The 22,640-nt window shown below is 44.5% G+C and overlaps 1 protein-coding gene across 8 annotated transcripts in view; it reads left to right on the top strand.

Annotated features, from left to right (window-relative positions):
* Window positions 1-295: 295 nt before the first annotated feature.
* The window catches only part of PSPC1 (paraspeckle component 1), a 109,608-nt gene continuing 87,263 nt past the window's right edge, over window positions 296-22,640 (top strand). For 6 of the 8 annotated variants that reach the window (XR_003116448.1, XR_003116451.1, XR_003116452.1 and 3 more), the window contains exons 1-3: window positions 296-943; window positions 7,940-8,241; window positions 21,190-21,285. Coding sequence is in view for 3 of the 8 variants with exons in the window: in XM_025364004.1 (XP_025219789.1) it covers window positions 572-943; window positions 7,940-8,241; window positions 21,190-21,285 (770 nt within the window). In the remaining 5 variants the exon portion in view is untranslated. The remainder of the gene's footprint in view (window positions 944-7,939; window positions 8,242-21,189; window positions 21,286-22,640) is intronic. The other 2 variants (XM_025364005.1, XM_025364003.1) reach the window with 2 other exon arrangements.

The raw sequence follows: 22,640 nt of genomic DNA on the forward strand, positions 1-22,640 counted from the left end.
GCTCACTCCAGCCTGGGCGACAGAGCGAGAGTCCGTCCCAAAAAACAAAACAAAGCAAACAGAAAATTGAGCTTGATATCTAAAAGGGTAAGGATGTTTACCCAAGTCATTGTATTTTCACACACTGCTGCACACATCACATGATTTGTCCCAAGAGTACAGCCAACAACAGTCTGCTATTTTAGCAGGATGGAAAGCGACATCTTCCCCGTCCCGGGAGGAGGTTTGGGGAGTGCACGCGCAATGTTGTGCGCATGCGCAGTCCGAGTCAACCGTCCTTTTTGGTGCCGGGAGATGCGCAGGCGCGTCATTCCGGCGCCGGCTTTGGCGGAGGGGCGGGGCTTGTGCCGGCGTCTCTTCTTCCAACTGCAGTTTGTGGCAGCGCCATTTTGAATGTGCGGCTGCCGCGGGTGTGAGTCGGCGGAGGACGAGTAGCCGACTCGTCTACATAGCGGTCTCTTGATTGTCGATATTTTGTTGCCATAGGTGTATCTAGAGACGTATACATATATATAGACACGCTATATAGAAATCTAGGCCTGTATCCGGCGTCCGAGGCGAACTCCCTAAGATGATGTTAAGAGGAAACCTGAAGCAAGTGCGCATTGAGAAAAACCCGGCCCGCCTTCGCGCCCTGGAGTCCGCGGCGGGCGAGAGCGAGCCGGCGGCCGCGGCAGCCATGGCGCTCGCGCTTGCGGGGGAGCCGGCACCGCCCGCGGCCACGCCGCCGGAGGACCACCCGGACGAGGAGATGGGGTTCACTATCGACATCAAGAGTTTCCTCAAGCCGGGCGAGAAGACGTACACGCAGCGCTGCCGCCTCTTCGTGGGGAACCTGCCCACCGACATCACGGAGGAGGACTTCAAGAGGCTCTTCGAACGCTATGGCGAGCCCAGCGAAGTCTTCATCAACCGGGACCGTGGCTTCGGCTTCATCCGCCTGGTGAGTGTCAGGCCGCCCGCGCGAGGGAACAAAAGGGCTGCCGGGGCGGCCGCGGGGCCGTGGGCTGAGGCCCCCCTCGTCCTAGGACGCCGTCTCCGTGAGCTGCGGCAACCGTGGCGCCGCTCGGCCTCACCGATTCCCCTGGGCGGGACTGGCCGCTCCCCCTCGGGTTCGAGTTCGCGGTCCCGGGATTTCCTGCGCTCTCGGTGGCCGCCGTTTGCCGCCGCGCGCCGGTCGTGCTTGCGGTGGCTGCGGGCCTGCTGCCCGGCGCGGGCCCGGGCACGGTGCGCTCTGCTCAGGCCGCGAGCGCTCCAGGGTTCCCCGTTGCCCGGGTACCGAAAGGGCCCGGGGGCAGGGGCGGGCGGCGTTTTGGGATGAGAATTCTTCAAGGCAAAAATTGTGCCATAATAGAAACGAAGTGAACGTCCATGTGGAACGGAAGCTTGAGTCGCACCCGACGCATCACTGGTGAGGGTCTGTCCGGGAGACTTGCTTCTTAGACAGTTCTTCACATCCCATCCTTGGCTTCAACGACACCTATATGCGTTTAAGGGTAGACCACTTTATTTCTTTCTAAATTAAATTTGTTTATTTTAAGAGAAATGGTCTCGCCATGTTGACCAGGCTAGTCTCGAACTCCTGGGCACGAGCGATCCTCCTGCCTTGGACTCCCCCTTGATTTCTCACCTCAGTGCAGCCTGCTTTTTACCTCAAACTGCTTAGGTGCCCAAACTCTGTACTCAAGTAACGCCGTTTAATCTGCGATAATGGGACGGTGTTTAATTTTATGTGTCTAATACAGTGTTTCTCTACCAAACATGCTGGAGAGTTCCACATTTTTATAGGGGGAGAATAGATGATACACAGTACTACTTCATAAATTACTGATACATACCCTAGTATCAGAGTAATATAGCTTACTCTCTTGTAATCTAAATTTTGAAAAGTTTTCCAATAATTTATGCAAAAATTGTGATTCCTTTATATTTTTTAAAAATTTGAACAAGCCTGGCCAAACTCCATCTCTACTAAAAATACAAAAATTAGCTGGGCGTGGTGCTGCACGCCTGTAGTCCCAGTTACTTGGGAGGCTGAGGCAGAGGCTGCAGTGAGCTGAGATCACAAAACAAAACAAAAATAGCGAAGGTTTACGCCCTTTTTTTTTTTTTTTTTTTTTTTTTTTTTTTGAGACAGGGTCTCTCGCTATCACCCGGGGTAGAGTACAGTGGCGTGATCTCAGCTCCTGGGCTCAAGCAGTTCTCCTGCCTCAGCCTCCCGAGTAGCTGGGACTACAGTCATGCACCCCCAAGCCCGCCTAATTTTTGTAATTTTTTGTAGAGGCAGCGTTTCGCCATGTTGCCCAGATTGCTTTCGAATTCCTGGGCTCAAGCGATCCTCCCGCCTTGGCCTCCCAAAGTGGTGGAATTACAGGGTGAGCCACTGTGCCCAGCCTGGAGCTTTGACTTTCAAAATTGGGTTCTCTGTCTGGACGATACAAAATGTTAATATGTAGAGAAAATTGTAGTTACGTGGTACTGTATTTTTATTACTTTTTTCTTTTTTAAAAAATTAATGTACTTCTAAAACCTTTAAGATACTGTTTTTTTGAGACGAAATCTTGCTCTGTCACCAGGTTCGAGTGCAGTGGCGGGATCTTGGCTCACTGCATCCTCCACCTACCGGGTTCAAGCGATTCTCCTGCCTCAGCCTCCCAGCTGGGACTACAGGCGCATGTGACCACGACCAGCTGATTTTTGTATTTTTGGTAGAGACAGGGTTTCACCCATGTTGGCCAGGATGGTCTCGCCCTCTTGACCTCGTGCTCCACCCGCCTCGGCCTCCCAAAGTGCTGGGATTTCAAGGGTGAGCCACGGCACCCAGCCAAGAGACTGTATTTTTTAGGGCAAACATTTCAACATATAAGCGGCTTCAAGAGAAGGGCAAATATTCACAACTGCTAATAATAATGAAATAGGGAAATTTCCTTAAAATTCGGGTTAAATAATCATTAAATTTTGAATATTATAAATGCATTTCTTTATTTTTTGGACATTAGATAAACAGCTCGCCATTTGGTGAACATTTTTATGCAAAAGTCATCTTTTTTGGCCGGGCGCGGTGGCTCATGCCTGTAATCCCAGCGCTTTGGGAGGCTGAGGCGGGCGGATCACAAAGTCAGGAGATCAAGACCATCCAGGCTAACACGGTGAAACCCCGTCTCTACTAAAAATACAAAAAAATTAGCCGGGCGTGGTTGCAGGCGCCTGTAGTTCCAGCTACTCAGGAGGCTGAGGCAGGAGAATGGCGTGAACCCGGGAGGCGGAGCTTACAGTGAGCCGAGATCGTGCCACTCACTGTAGCCTGGGTGACAGAGCGAGACTCCGTCTCAAAAAAAAAAAAAAAAAAAAAAATTTACATATAGTAAAGGGCACAAATTTTAAGTGTACTGGTTGGTGATTTTTTTTTTTCTTTTTTTTTCTTTTGAGACAGAGTGCCCAGACTGGAGTGCAGTGGCATGATCATGGCTCACTTGATCAAGCCTCGACTTCCTGGGCTCAAGTGATCCTCACACCTCAGCCCCTCAGGTTGCAGGGACCACAAGCACACACCACCACACCTGGCTAATTTTTATTTGTTTTTTGTAGAGACAAGGTCTCTCTCATGTTGCCCAGGCAGGTCTCAAACTCCTGGGCTTAAGTGATCCCTCCGCCTCAGCTTCCCAAAGTGTTAGGATGACAGGTGTGAGCCACCATGCCTGGCCACTGGTTTGTGAATTTTGACAAATGTGTATGTCTGTTTAACTCAAACCCCTATCAAAATATACATGTTATCACCCCATAAAATGTCTTCATATTTTTTCCTATTCTCTCTTTCTTTTTTTTTGGAGACGGAGTCTTGCTCTGTCATCCAGGCTGGAGTGCAATTGCATGATCTCGGCTCACTGCAAGCTCTGCCTCACGGGTTTACGCCATTCTCCTGCCTCAGCCTCCCCAGCAGCTGGGACTACAGGCGCACACCGCCACGCCTGGCTAATTTTTTTGTATTTTTAGTAGAAACGGGGTTTCACCATGTTAGCCAGGATGGTCTCGATCTCCTGACCTCGTGATCCGTCTGCCTCGGCCTCCCAAAGTGCTGGGATTACAGGCGTGAGCCACTGCGCCTGGCCCTATTCTTACTTTCAAGACTGTTTCTAAAGACTACTTCTCAAGAGTTGTTGGATTATATGATGTATTAGGTAAGGAAGTGCCCATCTCTCTTTAGGTGTTTACTAACCGCTACTACTATTACTAGTGAATTAAAAGCAATAAACAAAACGACTGTTTAGAATGCAATCATCCCTCAGTATCTGGGGGGGATTGATTCTAGGACCTCCTCCAGTACTAAAATTCGTAGATGCTTAAATCCTTACACTGTGTAAAAATGGCATTGTTTTTCCATATTACCCATGCAATCCTCCTGTATACTTTAAATCATCTCTAGATTACTTATAATACCTAGTACAATGTAAATGCTATATGAATAGCTGTTATGCTGTATTATTTGGTTTATTTAGTTATCTATTTGAGATGGATTCTCGCTCTATCGCCCAGGCCTGAGTGTAGTGGCGCTGTCTCAGCTCGCTGCATTCTCTGCCTCACGGGTTCAAGCGATTCTGCCTCAGCCTCCGGAGTAGCTGGGACTACAGCCACATGCCACATGCCTGGCTAATTTTTTTTTTTTTTTTTTTTGTATTTTTAGTAGAGACGGGGTTTCACCATGCTGGCTAGGCTGATCTCGAACTCCTGACCTCGTGATCTGCCCACCTCGGCCTCCTAAAGTGCTGGGACTGCAGGCGTGAGCCACTGCACCCAGCCTATTTTATTTTCTTTTATTTAAATTTTATTTTTTATTTTATTTTATTTTATTTTTTTTTTTTGAGACGGAGTCTCGCGCTGTGTCACCCAGGCTGGAGTGCAGTGGCACGATCTCGGCTCACTGCAAGCTCCGCCTCCCAGGTTCAGGCCATTCTCCTGCCTCAGCCTCCGAGTAGCTGGGACTACAGGCGCCCGCCACCACGCCCGGCTAGTTTTTTGTATTTTTAGTAGAGACGGGGTTTCACCATGTTAGCCAGGATGGTCTCGATCTCCTGACCTCGTGATCCGCCCGCGTCGGCCTCCCAAAGTGCTGGGATTACAGGCTTGAGCCACCGCGCCCGGCCTTATTTTTTATTTTAAAGGAATAAAGACGAGGTCTTGCTGTTTTACCTAGGCTGGTCTTAAACTCCTGGCCTCAACGATTCTTCCTGTTTTGGCTTAAAGTGCTGGGATTACAGGTGTGAGCCCTCTTACCCTGCCTGTCTGTGTTATTTTAAATTGTTTCTTTCCCGAATGTTTTCTTTTCTTTTTTTTTTTTTTTTTTTGAGACAGAGTCTCGCTCTGTCGCCCAGGCTGGAGTGCAGTGGCGAGATCTCAGCTCACTGCAAGCTCCGCCTCCCGGGTTCACGCCATTCTCCTGCCTCAGCCTCCCGAGTAGCTGGGACTACGGGCGCCCGCCACCATGCCCGGCTAAATTTTTTTTGTATTTTTAGTAGAGACGGGGTTTCACTGTGTTAGCCAGGATGGTCTCGATCTCCTGACCTCATGATCCACCCACCTCGGCCTCCCAAAGTGCTGGGATTACAGGCGTGAGCCACCGCGCCCGGCATGTTTTCTTTTCTTTTTTCTTTTTTGACACCGAGTCTCTCCCTGTCACCCAGGCTGGAGTGCAGTGGTGTGATCTCGGCTCACGGCAACCTCTTGCCTTCTGGGTTCAAGAGATTCTCCCACCTCAGCCCCCCAAGTAGCTGGGACTACAGGTGCTTACTACCATGCCCTGGCTAATTTTTGTATTTTTTGGTAGAGACTGGGTTTTGCCATGTTGGCCAGGAGGCAGGTCTTGAACTCCTGACCTCAAGTGATCTGCCTGCCTCAGCCTTCCAAACTGCTGGGATGACAGGTACGAGCCATTGGGCCTGGCCCTAAATATTTTTGATCTACTTCTGGTTGAATCCATGGATACAGAGGGATGAGTATGTCTCTAAAAAGGGCAACTTCATTTGTTTTTGGAAAAATAATTCTATAGGTAGATTTTTGCAATAAAGGGCAATAATTTCAAGCTGTCATGAACATTTTAGGGATTGAATAAAGAGCTCTTGTGACCTTAAGACATTTTTCATGAGATAGTATGTTTGTATTCTTCTTACATATACAATGTAAAGCCTCTTCAGTTGTCCCTGGAGAGTTCCCATAACACAGTGAAAAAGACGTACCGCTATTACATTTACCAGTTCCTTATTTATTGTTTTAGGTGCTGCCCATATTCTACACCAACTTTGAATTCTCCAAGTAGAAGGAAGTTCTCTTACCTTGTAGTTTCAGCAATGAGCATATTTTTTAGTTTATAATAAGTGCATCTGTACACTTGCTTCTCTATATAATGGCGAGAACTGTTATAGCTTGTGAATGTTGCCTTTGTTTCTCTTCATGTGATGGTGAGAAATGTGTAACCCATGCCAGTATTTCAGGAGAAGTCATTAATAAGACATTGGCTAGAGCAAGGGGGCTCATACCTGTAATCTCACACTTTGGGAGGCTATGGCGAGTGGACTGCTTGAGGCCAGGAGTTCAAGAGACCAGCATAGGCAATATAGTGAGACCCCCCATCTCTACAAAAAATTAAAAAATTAGCCAGACTTGGTGGCATACATCCGTAATCCCAGCTAGTCGGGAGGGTGACGCAGGAGGATCCCTTGAGCCCCACAGTTTGAGGCTGCAGTAGGCTATGATTGTGCCACTGTACTCCAGGCTGGGCAATAGAGTAAGACCCTGTCTCAGGACACCTCCCTCCCCTTAAAAAAAAAACCCAAGAACTAATAGTTTTTACATATAATATTGAAAAGAAATGAAAATAAAAAGAAAAGGTGATTTGTCTGGTTGTACAGAGGCGGGATGTTTTATTAAGACATAAAAAACAGGCCGAGTGCGGTGGCTCATGCCTGTAATCCCAACACTTTGGGAAGCTGAGGTGGGCGAATCTCGAGGTCAGGAGTTTGAGACCAGCCTGGCCAACATGGTGAAACCCCGTCTCTACTAAAAATACAAAAAATTAGCTGGGGGTGCTGGCGTTTGCCTGTAGTCCCAGCTACTCAGGAAGCTGAGGCAGGAGAATCTCTTGAACCCGGGAGGCAGAGGTTACAGTGAGCCGAGATTGCACCATTGTGCTCTAGCCCGGGTGACGGTGCCAGATTCTGTCTCAAAAAAAAAAAAAAAGAAAAGAGATGAAAAACATAAGGGTATGGAGAGAATTATTCCTTTGATGATAGTTTCTAGCCAAGTTATTGTTATTTTTTATTTTTATTTTTTCTGAGACAGAGTCTTGCTCTGTTGATCAGGCTGGAGTGCAGTGGCGCCATCTCGGCTCACTGCAACTTCTGCCTCCTAGATTCAAGAGATCTCTTACCTCAGCGTCCCAGGTAGTTGGGATTAAGGCGCCCGCCACCACGCCCAGGTAATTTTTGTATTTTTAGTAGAGATGGGATTTCACCATGTTGGCTAGGCTGGTCTCAAACTCCTGACCTCAGGTGATCCGCCCGCTTCGGCCTCTGAAAGTGCTGAGATTACAGGGGTTAGCCACTGTGCCCAGCCTCTAGTCAAGTTATTAATATGTTTTTAATATATGTAGGAGATTTTAAAACTATATTGCTTTGAATATTTAATAGTTGGTAACTAGCCTTATGAGGAGCTAATCTTTAAATGATTACTTTTAACAAAACAACGGAGTTCGGACCTTTTAATTAAAATGTTTAAAATGATGATTGAATAGTTAAAAACCCTGTGATACCAAAGTTAAAAGATACAAAATCAAATCGACCCTGTCAGCCATTTGCTAAAGCTGCCTAGTTCTCCCTAGAAGCCAAAGAGTGTTTTAAATTTTTTCTGTTACTATCATCTTCTAACAATGTTTTTTCTTCCTAAAAAGGAATCCAGAACACTGGCTGAAATTGCAAAAGCAGAGCTGGATGGCACTATTTTGAAGAGCAGACCTCTACGAATTCGCTTTGCTACGCATGGAGCTGCCTTAACTGTCAAGAACCTTTCTCCAGTTGTTTCCAATGAGCTGCTAGAGCAAGCATTTTCTCAGTTTGGTCCTGTAGAGAAAGCTGTTGTGGTTGTGGATGATCGCGGTAGAGCTACGGGAAAAGGTTTTGTAGAATTTGCAGCAAAACCTCCTGCACGAAAGGCTCTGGAAAGATGTGGTGATGGGGCATTCTTGCTAACAACGTAAGTTTTAAATATCTTGTCCTTCTTCTATCCATTTACATATGGGCTTCTCTTTGTTCTGGAATTCTGTCTTTCCTTGCAGTTGATACTAGCATATGGTAAGTAGGTGTTGAGTAAATATTCAGTGAATACAAGTAAGAAATTTTTGTGTACTTGTAGGAGTCAAGAGTCATGTACTTTCTTCAAACTTCAGAGTTTAAATCTCAGCAGTGTTTTGTATTATGATTTCATTTAACTTACTGAACATATATATACAAAGTAAAATCTATGAAGTTAAGATAATCCTTTCAGAAACTGTTACCAGCTTTATTGACATCTAATTTACCTTCATAAAAAGCACCTCAGGGGTGCGGTGGCTCAAGCCCCAGACTTTCAGCGGGTAGATCACCTCAGGTCAGGAGTTCATGACCAGCCTGGCCAACATGGCACGAAACCCCGACTCTACTAAAAATACAAAAATTAGCTGGGCGTGGTGATGTGCGCCTGTAGTCCCAGCTACTGGGGAGGCTGAGGCTCGAGAATCACTTGACTCTGGGAGTCGGAGGTTGCAGTGAGCGGAGATGGTGCCAACTGCACTCCTGCCTGGGTGACAGACTGTCTCAAAAAAAACAAAAAACAAAAAACAAAAAAACCTCATCTCTACTAAAAATACAAAAATTAATTGGGCGTGGTGACACATCCCTGTAATCTCACCTACTCAGGAGGCTGAGGCACGAGAATTGCTTGAACCTTGGAGGCAGAGGTTGCAGTGATTCCAGATTGTGCCACTGCACTCCAGCCTGGGTGACTGAGTGACCTTGTCTCAAAAAAAATAGTACCTTGGGCCAGGCTCGGTGGCTCACGCCTGTAATCCCTAGCATTCTGGGAGGCCGAGGCAGGTGGATTGCCTGAGCTCAGGAGTTTGAGACCAGCCTGGGCAAATGGCGAAACCCTGTCTCTATTAAAAATATGAAAAATTAGCCGGGCTTGGTGGTGTATGCCTGTAAGCACAGCTACTTGGGAGGGTGAGTCACCAGAATTGGTTGAACCTGGGGGACGGAGGTTGCAGTGAGTTCAGATTGTGTCATTGCACTCCAGACTGGGCGACAGTGCAAGACTCTGCCTAAAAAAAACAAAAACAACAACAACATAAAAACATCTCGGGGGCTGCGTGGTGGAGTGCACAGTAGTCTCAGCTATTTGCCCTGTTGTCCCAGCTATGCAGTAGGCTGAGATGGGAGGATCACTTGTGCTTAGGAGGTCAAGGTTGCAATGAGACCCTGTCTCTGTTTAAAAAGAAAATTAAAAAAATAATAGTAATAAAATAATTTAAAAAAAAATTCTGTTGTAGAGCTCAATGAGGTGGTTTTTTTTTGGTTTTTGTTTTTTTGTTTTTTTTTGGGAGATGAGTCTTACTCTGTTGCCCAGGCTGGAGTGCAGTGGCAACTCGACGAACTGTAACCTCTCCCTCCCAGGTTCAAGCAATTCTCCTTCCTCAGCCTCCCGAGTAGCTGGGATTACAGGCGTAAGCCACTGTGTCTGACTAATTTTTATATTTTTAGTAGAGACGGGGTTTCACCATGTTGGGCAGGCTGGTCTGGAACTCCTGACCTCAGGTGATCCGCCCACCTCGGCCTCCCAAAGTGCTGGGATTACATACATGAGCCACCATGCCTGTCCTGTATTTTTGTAGAGACTGGATTTCACCATGTTGGCCAGGCTGGTCTGGAACTTCTGACCTTAAGTAATCCACCTGCCTGGGCCTCCACAAGTGCTGGGATTACAGGCATGAGCCACTTCGCCCGGCTGAGCTCAATGAGTTTTAACAAACATATGTACTCATGTAACACACTGCCATAATAAAAATACAGAACACTTCCATTACCCCACAGAAGTTCTCTTGTGCCCTTTTACAGTTATTTTGTACTCTACCTGCCTTAGATAGCTATTTCTGTTACTATAAATACGTTTTGTGTTTTCTAATATTAAGTGAAATCATATAGTATGTATTCTTCTGTGTCTGGCTTCTCTTGCTTAGCATGTGTTTATGAGATTTCATTCATATCTTCGTGTGTATAGTATTTTGTTCCTTTTTATGGCTGAGTCGTATTCCATAGTATGGACATAACTGTGTTTTGTCCGTGATATATGGATGGATATTTGAGTTGCTTACAACTACTGGCCATTGTGAATAAAGCTACTATGAGTATTTGTTTACAAGGCTTCTTGTAAATATTAGGCTTTCATGTGACTTAGGTAAATATTTAGGGGTAAATTCTGCATGTTTAACTTTGTAAGAAACTGCCAAGCTCTTTTCCATAGTGGTGTACCATTTTACATTCCTACCAGCAATGAGTGAGTGACTTCTAATTGCTCCACATTTTACCCACACTTGGTGTTTTTATTTTTTATTTTTATTTTATTTTATTATTGTTATTTTTTGAGACGGAGTTTTCGCTCTTGTTGCCTAGGCTGGAGTGCAATGGCGCCATCTCAGCTCACTGCAACCTCCGCCTCCTGGGTTCAAGCAATTCTCCTGCCTCAGCCTCCCAAATAGCTGGGATTACAGGCATGCGCCACCATGCCTGGCTAATTTTGTATTTTTAGTAAGACGGGGTTTCTACATGTTCCTCAGGGTGGTCTTGAACTCTGGACTTCAGTTTGGCCTCACAAAGTGCTGGGATTACAGGCGTGAGCCACCGTGCCTGGCCTTATTATTATTATTATTATTATTATTATTATTATTATTTTGAGACGAAGTCTTGCTCTGTCATCCAGGCTGGAGTGCAGTGGAGCGATCTCGGCTCACTGCAGCCTCTGCCTTCCGGGTTCAGGTGATTCTTCTGCCTCAACCTCCCGAGCAGCTGGGACTATAGGTGCGTGCTACCACGCCCGGCTAATTTTTGTAATTTTAATAGAGATGAGGTTTCACCAAGTTGGCCAGGATGGTCTCCATCTCTTGAGCTCTTGATCCGCCCATCTTGGCCTCCCAAAGTGCTGGGATTACAGGTCTGAGGCAGTGTGCCTGGCCTATTTTTAATTTTTTAATTTTTTTTAATTTTAGTTTTTTTACTTTTTTTTTTTTTTGAGATGGAGCCTCACTGTTGCGCAGGCTGGAGTGTAGTGACGTGACCTCGGCTCACTGCAACCTCTGCCACCAGGTTCAAGCAGTTCTCTGCCTCAGCCTCCCGAGTAGCTGGGATCACAGGTGCCTGCCACCACGCCCAGCTAATTTTCGTATTTTTAGTAGAGACAGGGTTTCACCATCTCGGTCAGGCTGGTCTTGAACTCCTGACCTCCTGATCCACCTGCTTGGCCTCCCACAGTGCTGGGATTACAGGCATGAGCCACCATGCCCAGCCTATCTTTAATATTTTGTTAATTTGTTTTTTGAGACAGAGTCTCCATGTGTCACCCAGGCTAAAGTGCAGTGATTCCATCTCGGCTCACTATAATCTCTGCCTCCTGAGTTCAAGTAATGATTGTGCCTCAGCCTCCTGAGTAGCTGGGAATACAGGCGTGCACCACTATGCCTGGCTAAGTTTTTTTTTTTTTTTTTTTTTTTTGCAGTAGAGATGGGGTTTCGCCATGTTGGCTAGACTGGTCAGGAACTCCTGGCCTCAAGTGATCCACCTGCTCAGTCTCCCTGAGTGCTGGGATTACAGGTGTGAGCCACTGTGCCCAGTTGCACTTGGTGCTTTTTAGACTTAGATATTCTAGTTAGTTTAGCGCAATCTCATCATGATTTAAATTTTAGTTTCCTCATGACTAATGATGAGCATCTTTTCATGTGCTTTTTGGCCAATTATATATCTTTCCTGAAATATCTAAAATTTTTTTGTCCATTTTTTTTAGATATCCCCCTTGTTCTTTTTTTTTTTTTGAGACAGAGTCTCGCTGTGTCGCCCAGGCTGGAGTGCAGTGGCGCGATCTCGGCTCACTGCAAGGTCTGCCTCCCGGGTTCGCGCCATTCTCCTGCCTAATCCTCCCGAATAGCTGGGACTACAGACACCAGTCACCATGTCTGGCTAATTTTTTTTGTATTTTTAGTAGAGACGGGGTTTCACCGTGTTAGCCAGGATGGTCTTGATCTCCTGACCTTTTGATCCGCCCACCTCAGCTTCCCAAAGTGCTGGGATTACAGGTGTGAGCCACCGCACCCGGCCCCTCTTTGTTCATTTTTAATTGGGCAGATTGTCTTCTTAATGAATTATCAAATCTAGATATGTCTGTATTATAAATCTTCCTCCCAGTCTGTGGCTTGTTTTTAAATTTTCTTTTCTTTTTATTTATTTATTTATTTTTTGGGGACACGGTCTTGCTCTGTCACTCAGGCTGAAGTGCAGTGGAGTGATCTCGGCTTACTGCAGCCTTGACCTCCTGGGCTCAAATGATTCTCCTTCCTTAGCCTGCTGAGTAGCTAGTACTGCAGGCGTGCGCCACCATGCCTGGCTAATTTTTTGATTTTTTTTTTTAAAGTAGATACGAGGTCTTGCTGTGTTGCCCAGACTGGTCCCTAACTCCTGAGCTTAAACTATCCTCCTGTCTTAGCCTCCCAAAGTGCTGGAATTACAGGTGTGAGCCATTGCATCTGTGAAGTGTTTTAACTTTAACAGTGACCCTCAAGAGCAGATGTTTTTATATTTTGTGAAGTCCAGATTTTGTCAGTTTTTTTTTCTTGTATGGTTTGTTCTGTGTCCTTGTATGATGTTTGCCTAAGATTGCAAAACTTTTCTTATGTTTTCTTGAGAAATTTTATAGCTTTTACATTTATACATTTTGAGTGTAACGTAAAAATCCTTTTTATTGTGCAGGTCTCCAGTTGTTCGGCACCATTAATTGAAAAGATTTATGATTTCCCCTTTGTTACCCTGTTACCCTTGCATCTTTATTAAAAAAACCTGGGAAAAAAATCTGTACTTTTTTGGTTTCATTGACCAGTTTGTCAGTTCCAAAATCGTACTTGCTTAATTACCATATTTACCCTAAGCTTTGAAATCAGGTTATAATCATCCAATTTTATTTTTTTAGGTATTTAGGTTCTTTGTATTTGCTTATTGTATGGTGCTGTCAGCTCTTGGTTGGGATCATTCAGATGTTTTAGGGTTTAGAGAATTGAATTTAAAAGTTTTTGTTTCCTGGCTCCATGGAGCTTAGTTGCTGATTTGTAAGCATTTTAAAACTTATTGTTGACTATTAAGCATTGATACTAAAACTGAGATTCATGCTATATCTGCTGTTTTACAACACAGTCTTGTCAGAGGCTTTGCTCTTATTCTCTTTCCTTAGAGAATGCTCTTCAGATTGTCATAGATTTTGCTTTTCCATTTTATTTTAATTTAATTTTTAATTTTTTAATTTTTTATTTTTAATAGAGATGGGGTTTCACCATATTGGCTGCGCTGGCCTTGAACTCCTGGCCTTAGGTGGTCTGCCTGCCTCAGCCTCCTAGAGTGCTGGGATTACAGACGTGAGCCACTGCTCCAGGCCTAATTTTTGTATTTTTTGTAGAGGTGAATTTTGTCATTTTGCCCAGGCTGGTCTTCAGCTCCTGAGCTCAAGCAATCCACCTGTCTCAGCCGGCTGCAGCCTCCCAGAGTGCTGGGATTACAAGTGTGAGCCATTGTTCTTGTCCTTTTTTTTTTTTTTTTTTCTTGAGGCAGTGTCTCAGTGTGCCTCCCAGGCTGGAGTGCAGTGGCATGATCACAGCTGATTGCAGCCTCGACCTGCTGGGCTCAAGTCATCCTTCCACCTCAGCCTCCCAAGTTGCTGGGACTATAGGCATGCACCAGCCACCCCATGCCTGGCTAATTTTTGTACTTTTTGTATTTTCGCCACATGGCCCAGGCTGGCCTTGAACTCCTGGGCTCAAGCGATCTGCCCGTTTTGGCCTCCCAAAGTGCTAGGATTACAGTCACAAGCCGCCGCTCCTGGCTGGTAGGATTTAAGTTAATTAATTAATTAATTAATTTATTTGAGACAGGATCTCGCTCTGTGACTCAGGCTGGAGTTCTGTGGCATGTTCTTAGCTCACTGCAACCTCTGCCTCCTGGGTTCAAGCGATTCATGTGCCTCAGTGCCTCAGCCGCCTGAATAGCTGGGACTACAGATGTTCACCATGCCTGGCTAAGTTTTGTATTTTTAGTAGGGACGGGGTTTCATTATGTTGACCAGGCTAGTCTCGAACTCCTGACCTCAAGTGATTCGCCTGCGTCGGCCTCCCAAAGTCCTGGGATTACAGGCGTGAGCCACTGCGCCCCGCTGCAGGCTTGCTCTTTTAAACTCTTTCCTGCACACTTTTCCTGTGCAGAAGAGTACAAAAATAATTTTGTACTTTTCCTATTTTATGTTTATATTTGAAAGGGATTACTTTTTCCAACATTTTATTTGCTTTATCATATCTTTCCATTAAATGAGATTACTTTTAGACAAAAAAAAAATTCTTTAAGAAAAACATTATAATATTTCCATTGCCTGTTGAAAGTAATGAGTTATCTAGAAAAACCTGCTAGTAAGTATAAATTACTACTTAACTTTTGAGGAAAGCAACATTAACCCTTGATATACTATCAGTGCTAATTGGATCCAATTTTAGTTTTTTGCTTTCTTTTTTTGTAAAGATTGATATTTCCTTATTTGTTATTTGTAGTTATTTGTAAAGATTGATACTTCCTTATTTCTTAGAGGTCTTCAAAAGAACAAAAAGAAAAATTAAAAAAAATTAAAACAAGCTGAATTGTAGTAGTAGGCACCTGTAGTCCCAGCTACTCTGAAGGCTGAGGTTTGCTTGAGTCCAGGAGTTTGAGACTAGCTTGAGCAATGTGGTGAGACTGTCTCTCAAAAAAAAAAAAGAAAAAAAAATTAGATCCCTTTTCTGAAAATTACCACATAGATCTATTGTGTCATTTTGTAAATTTAAGATATCATTGTTAGATCCTAGTGATTTTATTTTTTCTCCATCATAAAATATTTTATTAATATTATCATCCTGTTAATCCACTGCATGGCAGCCTGGGCAACAGAATGAGACCCTGTCTCAAAAAAAAAAAAGAAATTACATACGCAAAATATTGCGTATCTTTTAAGTCACTTTTTTTTTTTTTTTTTTTTTTAAGGCAAGTTCTGCTGTCACCCAGGTTGGAGTACAGTGGCATGATCATAGCTCGTTGTAACCTGGAATTCCTGGCCTCAAATGATCCTCCCACTTCAGTCTGCCAGAGTGCTGGGATTACAGGCAGAAGCCATCTTGCCCGGCCCTTAAGTCGCCATGTTTTTAGTACTGTATATTCTACCTTGTTTCCACAGTTCTAAGGAAAGATCAGCCACAATGAGGAAAGATCAGTCACAAATATGTAATTTGTATTATATATCATTACAGAAAACATGAAAACCCCAGATGTATACTAGTTGGTATGGTTAAAAAAATTATTATGCATGCAGTGCGTAAAATGGTGCCATTTTACATTGAGTACATTGGATATCTGGAAAAAAGCTTGTATAAGTGATTCACTTTATGTAACGTTATGCATATATCCAACAGAAAGGCAAGTCTTAAGTGGTTTTCACAAAAATGTGATCAGAGCTCCTCTCCACATGTTAGGATTTCAGGGGCCTTCTTTCTTCTACAAAACTTACTATTTAAGCTTTTCCACAATGAAACATTTTTCAAGTGTTTTTGTAAATAAATTAACGCTTTACATTTTGGTATTTTCAGGCCTGAAAGAACACTGAAATACTTTTTCCCCTCTTACCACCCAAAAAAAACCTTCAGTTTTTTTTTTTCCAAGACAGGGTTTCAGTCTGCCATGCAGGCTGAAGCGCAGTGGTGTGATCTCTGCTCACTGCAACTTCCACCTCCTGGATTCAAGCAATTCTCGTTCCTCAGTCTCCTGAGTAGCTGGGACCACAGCTGCCGCCCGCCACCACGCCCAGCCAATTTTTCTGTATTTCTTAGTAGAGATGGGGTTTTACCATGTTGGCCAGGCTGGTCTTAAACTACCGACCTCAGGTGATACACTCGCCTTGGCCTCCCAAGGTGTTGTGATTACAGGCATGAGCCACCACGCCCAGCCAACTTCACTTTCATTTAATGAACTCTCTTTACCAAGAACTGTGCTAAGTGCCCTACTTTTCTTCTTTCGTTATCATAACAACCCTGTGATGCGCTGCTATCCCATTTCACCGATGAGAAAACTTCGGCTAGTGCGGGTGAACCTCCTAGCTGAAGGATACATAGCTCATAACCTGCTCCAAACCCCAGGGCCTCAGTACCGAAGCCTCTCTCTTTCAGTCCTTCACGTTTATAACCAAACTAATGATTGACTTGGTGGTAAAATGGGGAGAAAAACAAAAATCCAAGCAGTAACTTCAGATTTAACATTATGGTTGAAGACTTTGATTTGTTTCTTTTCCGTCTGTTTTCTACTTTTTTTGTTTTGAGACAGAGTCTCCCTCTGTCTCCCAGGCTGGGGTGCAGTGGCACGATCTCGGCTCACCGCAACCTCTGCCTCTTGGGTTCAAGCAATTCTCCTGCCTATGCCTCCTGAGTAGCTGGGATTACAGGTGTGCGCCACCACGCCCAGCTAATTATTTTTATATTTTTTAGTAGAGACGGGGTTTCACCATATTAGTCAGGCTGGTCTTGAACTCCTGGCCTTGTGATCTGCCTGCCTCGGCCTCCCAAAGTGCTGGGGTTACAGGCATGAGCCACCGTGCCCAGCTGTTTTCCACTTACTATATACTTACATTTGCAAAAAGAGTAACCCGGGCAGACGTAGTCGCTCATGGCTGTAATCCCAGCACTTTGGGAGGCTGAAGCGAGAGGATATCTTGAGCCCCGGAGTTTGAGGCTGCAGTGAGCTGTGATTGCGCCACTGCACTCCAGCCTGGACAACAGAGTGAGACACTGTCTCAAGAAAAAAGAATAAATTTAGTTATTATACCTATGGCAAACAGAATTTGAGTTTTTTTTTTTTTGTTTGTTTTTGAAATAGTTTTGCCCTTGTTGCCCAGGCTGGAGTGCAATGGCACAGTCTTAGCTCACTACAACCTCCGCCTCCTGGGTTCAAGTGATTATCCTGCCTCAGCCTCCCAAGTAGCTGGGACTACAGGCATGCACCACCACACCCAGCTAATTTTTTGTGTTAGTAGAGACGGGATTTCACGTGTTGGTCAGGCTGGTCTCAAACTCCTGAGTGATCCACCTGCCTTGGCCTCCCAAAGTGCTGGGATTACAGCCGTGAGCCACTGTGCCCGGCCTTAGGTTGAGTTTTACAAACTTTGGTTATACCTAAAGATGAAAGTGAAATAAACAAGATGAGTCAGAAGGTGGACAAAGGGAGCTTCTATAGGGAGTGGTGTATGTACAATGAAACCATAGATGTTAACATTTTAGCATGTGTTCCAATAAATAAAAATAAGATACAGTCCCTTAAGTAATTCCCTTGTACACAATACATACCCATGTTCCTTGGTCTTTTTATGTTGTGTAATTGATGAATGTGGTTGTGATTGATCTTTGCTTACTGGTTTATGTGTCTCTAGAAGTGGAATTGTAGGAGCAAGATGAATATAGAGAGAGAGTGGTAGAGGGAGCCTATAAACTTGTTTGTATCGATTAAGTTCCCTCTTAGAAATCTGTACTTCTTCTCCCCCATACTGTGTAAGTGTTGTCTAGTGGCCCAAACTTACATGTGGAAAGTTTACAATTTGTTAAAATCTCGAACATATTTGAGAGTACAGAGATGTCAGAGTTTTCTTTCTTACTACTGATTACGGTTTCCCTTGGCTTCATAGACTTTTGTCATTTCTGATGAATGACATATTATCTGCTTAGTTCATTTTTCCCTCTTAATTCTCTGTTTCTAAAGTTTGTTTGAAGGGGGGTGGTCTTGTGTTACTGGAGGGGTTTGCTTATTTCTTTGTTGGCCTCTGCTCAGGTGTACCTCTTGTCTGGTTCTGTTCCTGTTCTTTGTTTGTGGCCCTGCCATAGCTTCCAGCGGATGAATGGTCCATAAAATGCATCATTTTCATTTTGGCCCTGGCCTTTTTGGGTACTTTTAGAAGTACCATGTTTTTTTTTTGTTGTTTTTTTTTGTTTTTTTTTTTTTGAGACGGAGTCTCGCTCTGTCGCCCAGGCTGGACTGCAGTGGCCGGATCTCAGCTCACTGCAAGCTCTGCCTCCCGGGTTCACGCCATTCTCCTGCCTCAGCCTCCCGAGTAGCTGGGACTACAGGCGCCCGCCACCTCGCCCGGCTAGTTTTTTGTATTTCTTTTTTTCTTTTTTTTTTTTTTTTTGAGACGGAGTCTTGCTCTGTGCCCCAGGCTGGAGTGCAGTGGCGCGATCTCGGCTCACTGCAAGCTCCGCCTCCCGGGTTCACGCCATTCTCCTGCCTCAGCCTCCCGAGTAGCTGGGACTACAGGCGCCCGCCACCTCGCCCGGCTAATTTTTCTTGTATTTTTAGTAGAGACGGGGTTTCACCGTGTTAGCCAGGATGGTCTCGATCTCCTGACCTCGTGATCCGCCCGTCTCGGCCTTTTTTGTATTTCTTAATAGAGACGGGGTTTCACCGTGTTAGCCAGGATGGTCTCGATCTCCTGACCTCGTGATCCGCCCGTCTCGGCCTCCCAAAGTGCTGGGATTACAGGCTTGAGCCACCGCGCCCGGCCAGAAGTACCATGTTTTAAGTCTCTTTACCTTTGCGTTCCTATTCAGTTTATGTGAGGTTTCTATAATCTCATTTCACCACTTCATGATGTTCCATACCTGCTTTAACTGTTTCCTTAAAATGTCTTCACTAACTCAGTAATAATTTTGAAAAGTTATTTTGTGTCTTTTCTTTTTTTTTTTTTTTTTGAGACGGAGTCTCACTGTGTCTCCCAGGCTGGAGTGCAGTGGCCGGATCTCAGCTCACTGCAAGCTCCGCCCCCCGGGTTCACGCCATTCTCCCGCCTCAGCCTCCGGAGTAGCTGGGACTACAGGCGCCCGCCACCTCGCCCGGCTAGTTTTTTGTATTTTTAGTAGAGACGGGGTTTCACCATGTTAGCCAGGATGGTCTCGATCTCCTGACCTTGTGATCCACCCGCCTCGGCCTCCCAAAGTGCTGGGATTACAGGCTTGAGCCACCGCGCCCGGCCGTGTCTTTTCTTAACATTTAGGATCTAAAGTCTGTGTTAATCTCTGGTATTATGTGTAAGAGAAACTTTTGGAGTCCAAAAACCCCCTTCATCTCTCTAGCTTAGTTTTTTCTCTCTGAAGCATCACTGTTTTGAAGGTAGTATAAATAGATTTTAATTGCATGGTGAAGAGCCGATCTCAAAGGAAATTTTAATATCGGTGTGCCATCCATTCTACTTATTCCTCCTCCCCTCCATGAACTCTGCTTTTCTCCTGTTTTACTCAAGAAAACAGTAAAGAAGGAGGGCCTCTAGTCATATCTTTCATCACCCACTCTTCTTGTCACTTCCTTCTCCCAACTTTTCTCCTTGAATGTCTGGTGTCTTCTGCCTTCCCTCTTTCCCTTTTGTCTGGCTAACATCTTTTATTTTTATTTTAATTTAGAGATAGCGTCTTGCCTTATTGCCCAGGCTAGAGTTCAGTGGCTTTATCATAGCTCACTGCAGCCTCAAATTCCTGGGCTCAAGTGATCCTCCCACCTCAGCCTCCTGAGTAGTGTATGCCACCTGGCTAATTTTAAAATATATTATAGAGACAGGGTCTCGTCATCTTTCCCAGGCTGGTCTCAAACTTCTGGGCTCCAGCCATCTTCCCCGCCTCTGCTTCCCAAAGCACTGGAATTACAGATGTGAGCCACTTCGCTGACATGTTTTAGATCTGATTCTCAGCTTTAACATTATTATTTTTTGAGACAAGAGTCTCGCTCTGCCGCCTAGGCTGGAGTACAGTGGTGCGATCGCCACTCACTGCAACCTCTGCCTCCTGAGTTCAAGCGATTCTCATACCTCAGCATCCTGAGTAGCTGGGACTACAGTCATGTGCCACCACGCCTGGCTAAATTTTGTAGTTTTAGTAGAGATGGGATTTCACCATGTTCGCCCCGCTGGTCTCAAACTCTTAACCTCAGGTGGTCTGCCTGCCTTGGCCTTCCAAAGTGCTGGGATTACAGGTGTGAGCCACTGTGCCTCCTGGCCAACATTTTTAAGAACTTTCTGAACAATACTGATCGATACAGGGAAACCGGGTGGTGGGCACAGGTGGGTGGGTTGAGGTGGTGGGACATGTTGATGATAAAGATACATACTTAGAAAATGTCTCACTTGAGAAAAATGTCTTAGAAGTATCATTTGTACTCATAAAAATCAGTCAATAGCTGAAACAGTGGCTAGGATGATGACCACACATATAAAACATGAGTTAGGTACAAACTCATTTTCATCATACTTTCTAAATGTTAACTATAGCTGTTATGCTGGTTCATGATTGTTGCTTTATTTACTCATCTTTTTGTGGCTTTTGACATTCATCTCTCTCTGGCTCAGTAAATGTTTATTGACTGAATTTTTTTTTTTTTTTCTCGAAATGGAGTCTTGCTCTGTTGCCCAGGCTGGAGTGCAGTGATGCAATCTCCACTCACTTCAACCTCTCGCTCCCGGGTTCAAGCAGTTCTCCTGCCTCAGCCTCTTGAGTAGCTGGCACACACCACAATGCCCGGCTAATTTTTTGTATTTTCAGTAGAGACGGAGTTTCACCATGTTGGCCTGGATGGTCTTGAACTCCTGACCTCAAGTGATCTGCCTGCCTTGGCCTCCCAAAGTACTGGGATTACAGGCGTGAGCCACTGCTTCGGCTATTGACTGATTTTTATGAGTACAAATGATACTTCTGAGACATTTTTCTCAAGTGAGACATTTTCTAAGTATATATCTTTATTATTATAAAACATTTCTTTTAAGAAGGTATTAATTCTTGGCACCGTGTTAATTTTTATGAATGCTTTTATACCTATCCAGGACCCCTCGTCCAGTCATTGTGGAACCCATGGAGCAGTTTGATGATGAAGATGGCTTGCCAGAGAAGCTGATGCAGAAAACTCAACAATATCATAAGTAAGATTTTATTAATAGTTAATTTGTGTGTGTACCATTAAGGGTGTTCATTACATTTGTTTTCAAATATTGTTGGATTATGAGGTGTCTGTTTATTTATATAATCTGGGTAATAGAGTGGTCTAGTCTACATGGAATGCTAGTTTTCTGTTTTTTTTTTGAGATACTGTCTTGCTCTGTTGCCCAGGCTGGAGTGCAGTGGTGTGATCTTGGCTCCCTGTAATCTCTACGTCCCACATTCAAGTGATTCTTGTGCCTCAGACTCCCGAGTAGCTGGGATTACAGGCATGCACCACCATACCTAGCTAATAGTTTTCTTTTTTCATATGGGTAAAACATACTAATTTTTTAAGAAATGTCTACTTTTATAACTGGGGCAGGGTGGGTACTAGGACACTGTCAATAATATTTATGCCAGAAAAACAATGAAATCTAGATAACGTGAAAATACCTTTTTTTTTTTTTTTTTTTTTTGAGTTGGAGTCTTACTCTTGTCACACAGGCTGGAGTGCAGTGGCATGAACTCGGCTCACTGCAACCTCCACCTCCCGGGTTCAAGCGATTCTCCTTCCTCAGCCTTCCAAGTAGCTGGGATTACAGGCGTGTGCCACCACGCCCGACTAATTTTTTCGTGTTTTCAGTAGAGATGGGGTTTCACCATGTTGGTCAGGCTGGTCTTGAACTCCTGATCTTAGGTGATCTACCCACTTTGGCCTCCCAAAGTGCTAGGATTACAGGCGTGAGCCACCATGCCCAGCTGAAAATACTTCTTAAGTTTTATTTTATGCTTCAAGTCTATTGTAGGTTAAAAGGAGACTTTTGGTGTGCCAGGATGGAGCAGGATATTCCTAGTTTAATAACCTGGCACAGTGGAAAAACTTTTAGAGGTTGCAAAAAATAGCTCATTTTCAAAATGTTGTATGTTTATTCTTTTGCCCTTTCACTTAGAATAATACAAGTATAGTTACATTAACTGCTTATATGAGTGCATTCTTTTTAAGTTTATAAAGCTTTATTAAACATTTCAAATAGCTGTGCAACGAACACACCAAATAAAAGTTGTAGAATAGCAGTCCAAATGTTTCACAAGTATGGCCTCACAGTCCCATTCCCTAGATGGACTGCCTCCAGTTCTGTTCTCTGCCTGTGCCACCTCCCTTTCCCCTCCAATTACTTTACTTCTGTAGAGTGCATTATATTTTTAAAAATCAGTCACTTATTTATTTATTTTTTTGCAGGGGAGGAATGAAGGGTTTTATTGAAAATGAAAGTACACTCTGCAGTGTGGGCCTGAGCATAGGGGCTCGAAGGCCCTGTTACAGAGTTTTTGTGAGTTTAAATACCCTCTACTTGGG

This window comes from Theropithecus gelada, chromosome 17 (assembly GCF_003255815.1).
Source record: "Theropithecus gelada isolate Dixy chromosome 17, Tgel_1.0, whole genome shotgun sequence".
Taxonomy (NCBI): Eukaryota; Metazoa; Chordata; class Mammalia; order Primates; family Cercopithecidae; genus Theropithecus; species Theropithecus gelada.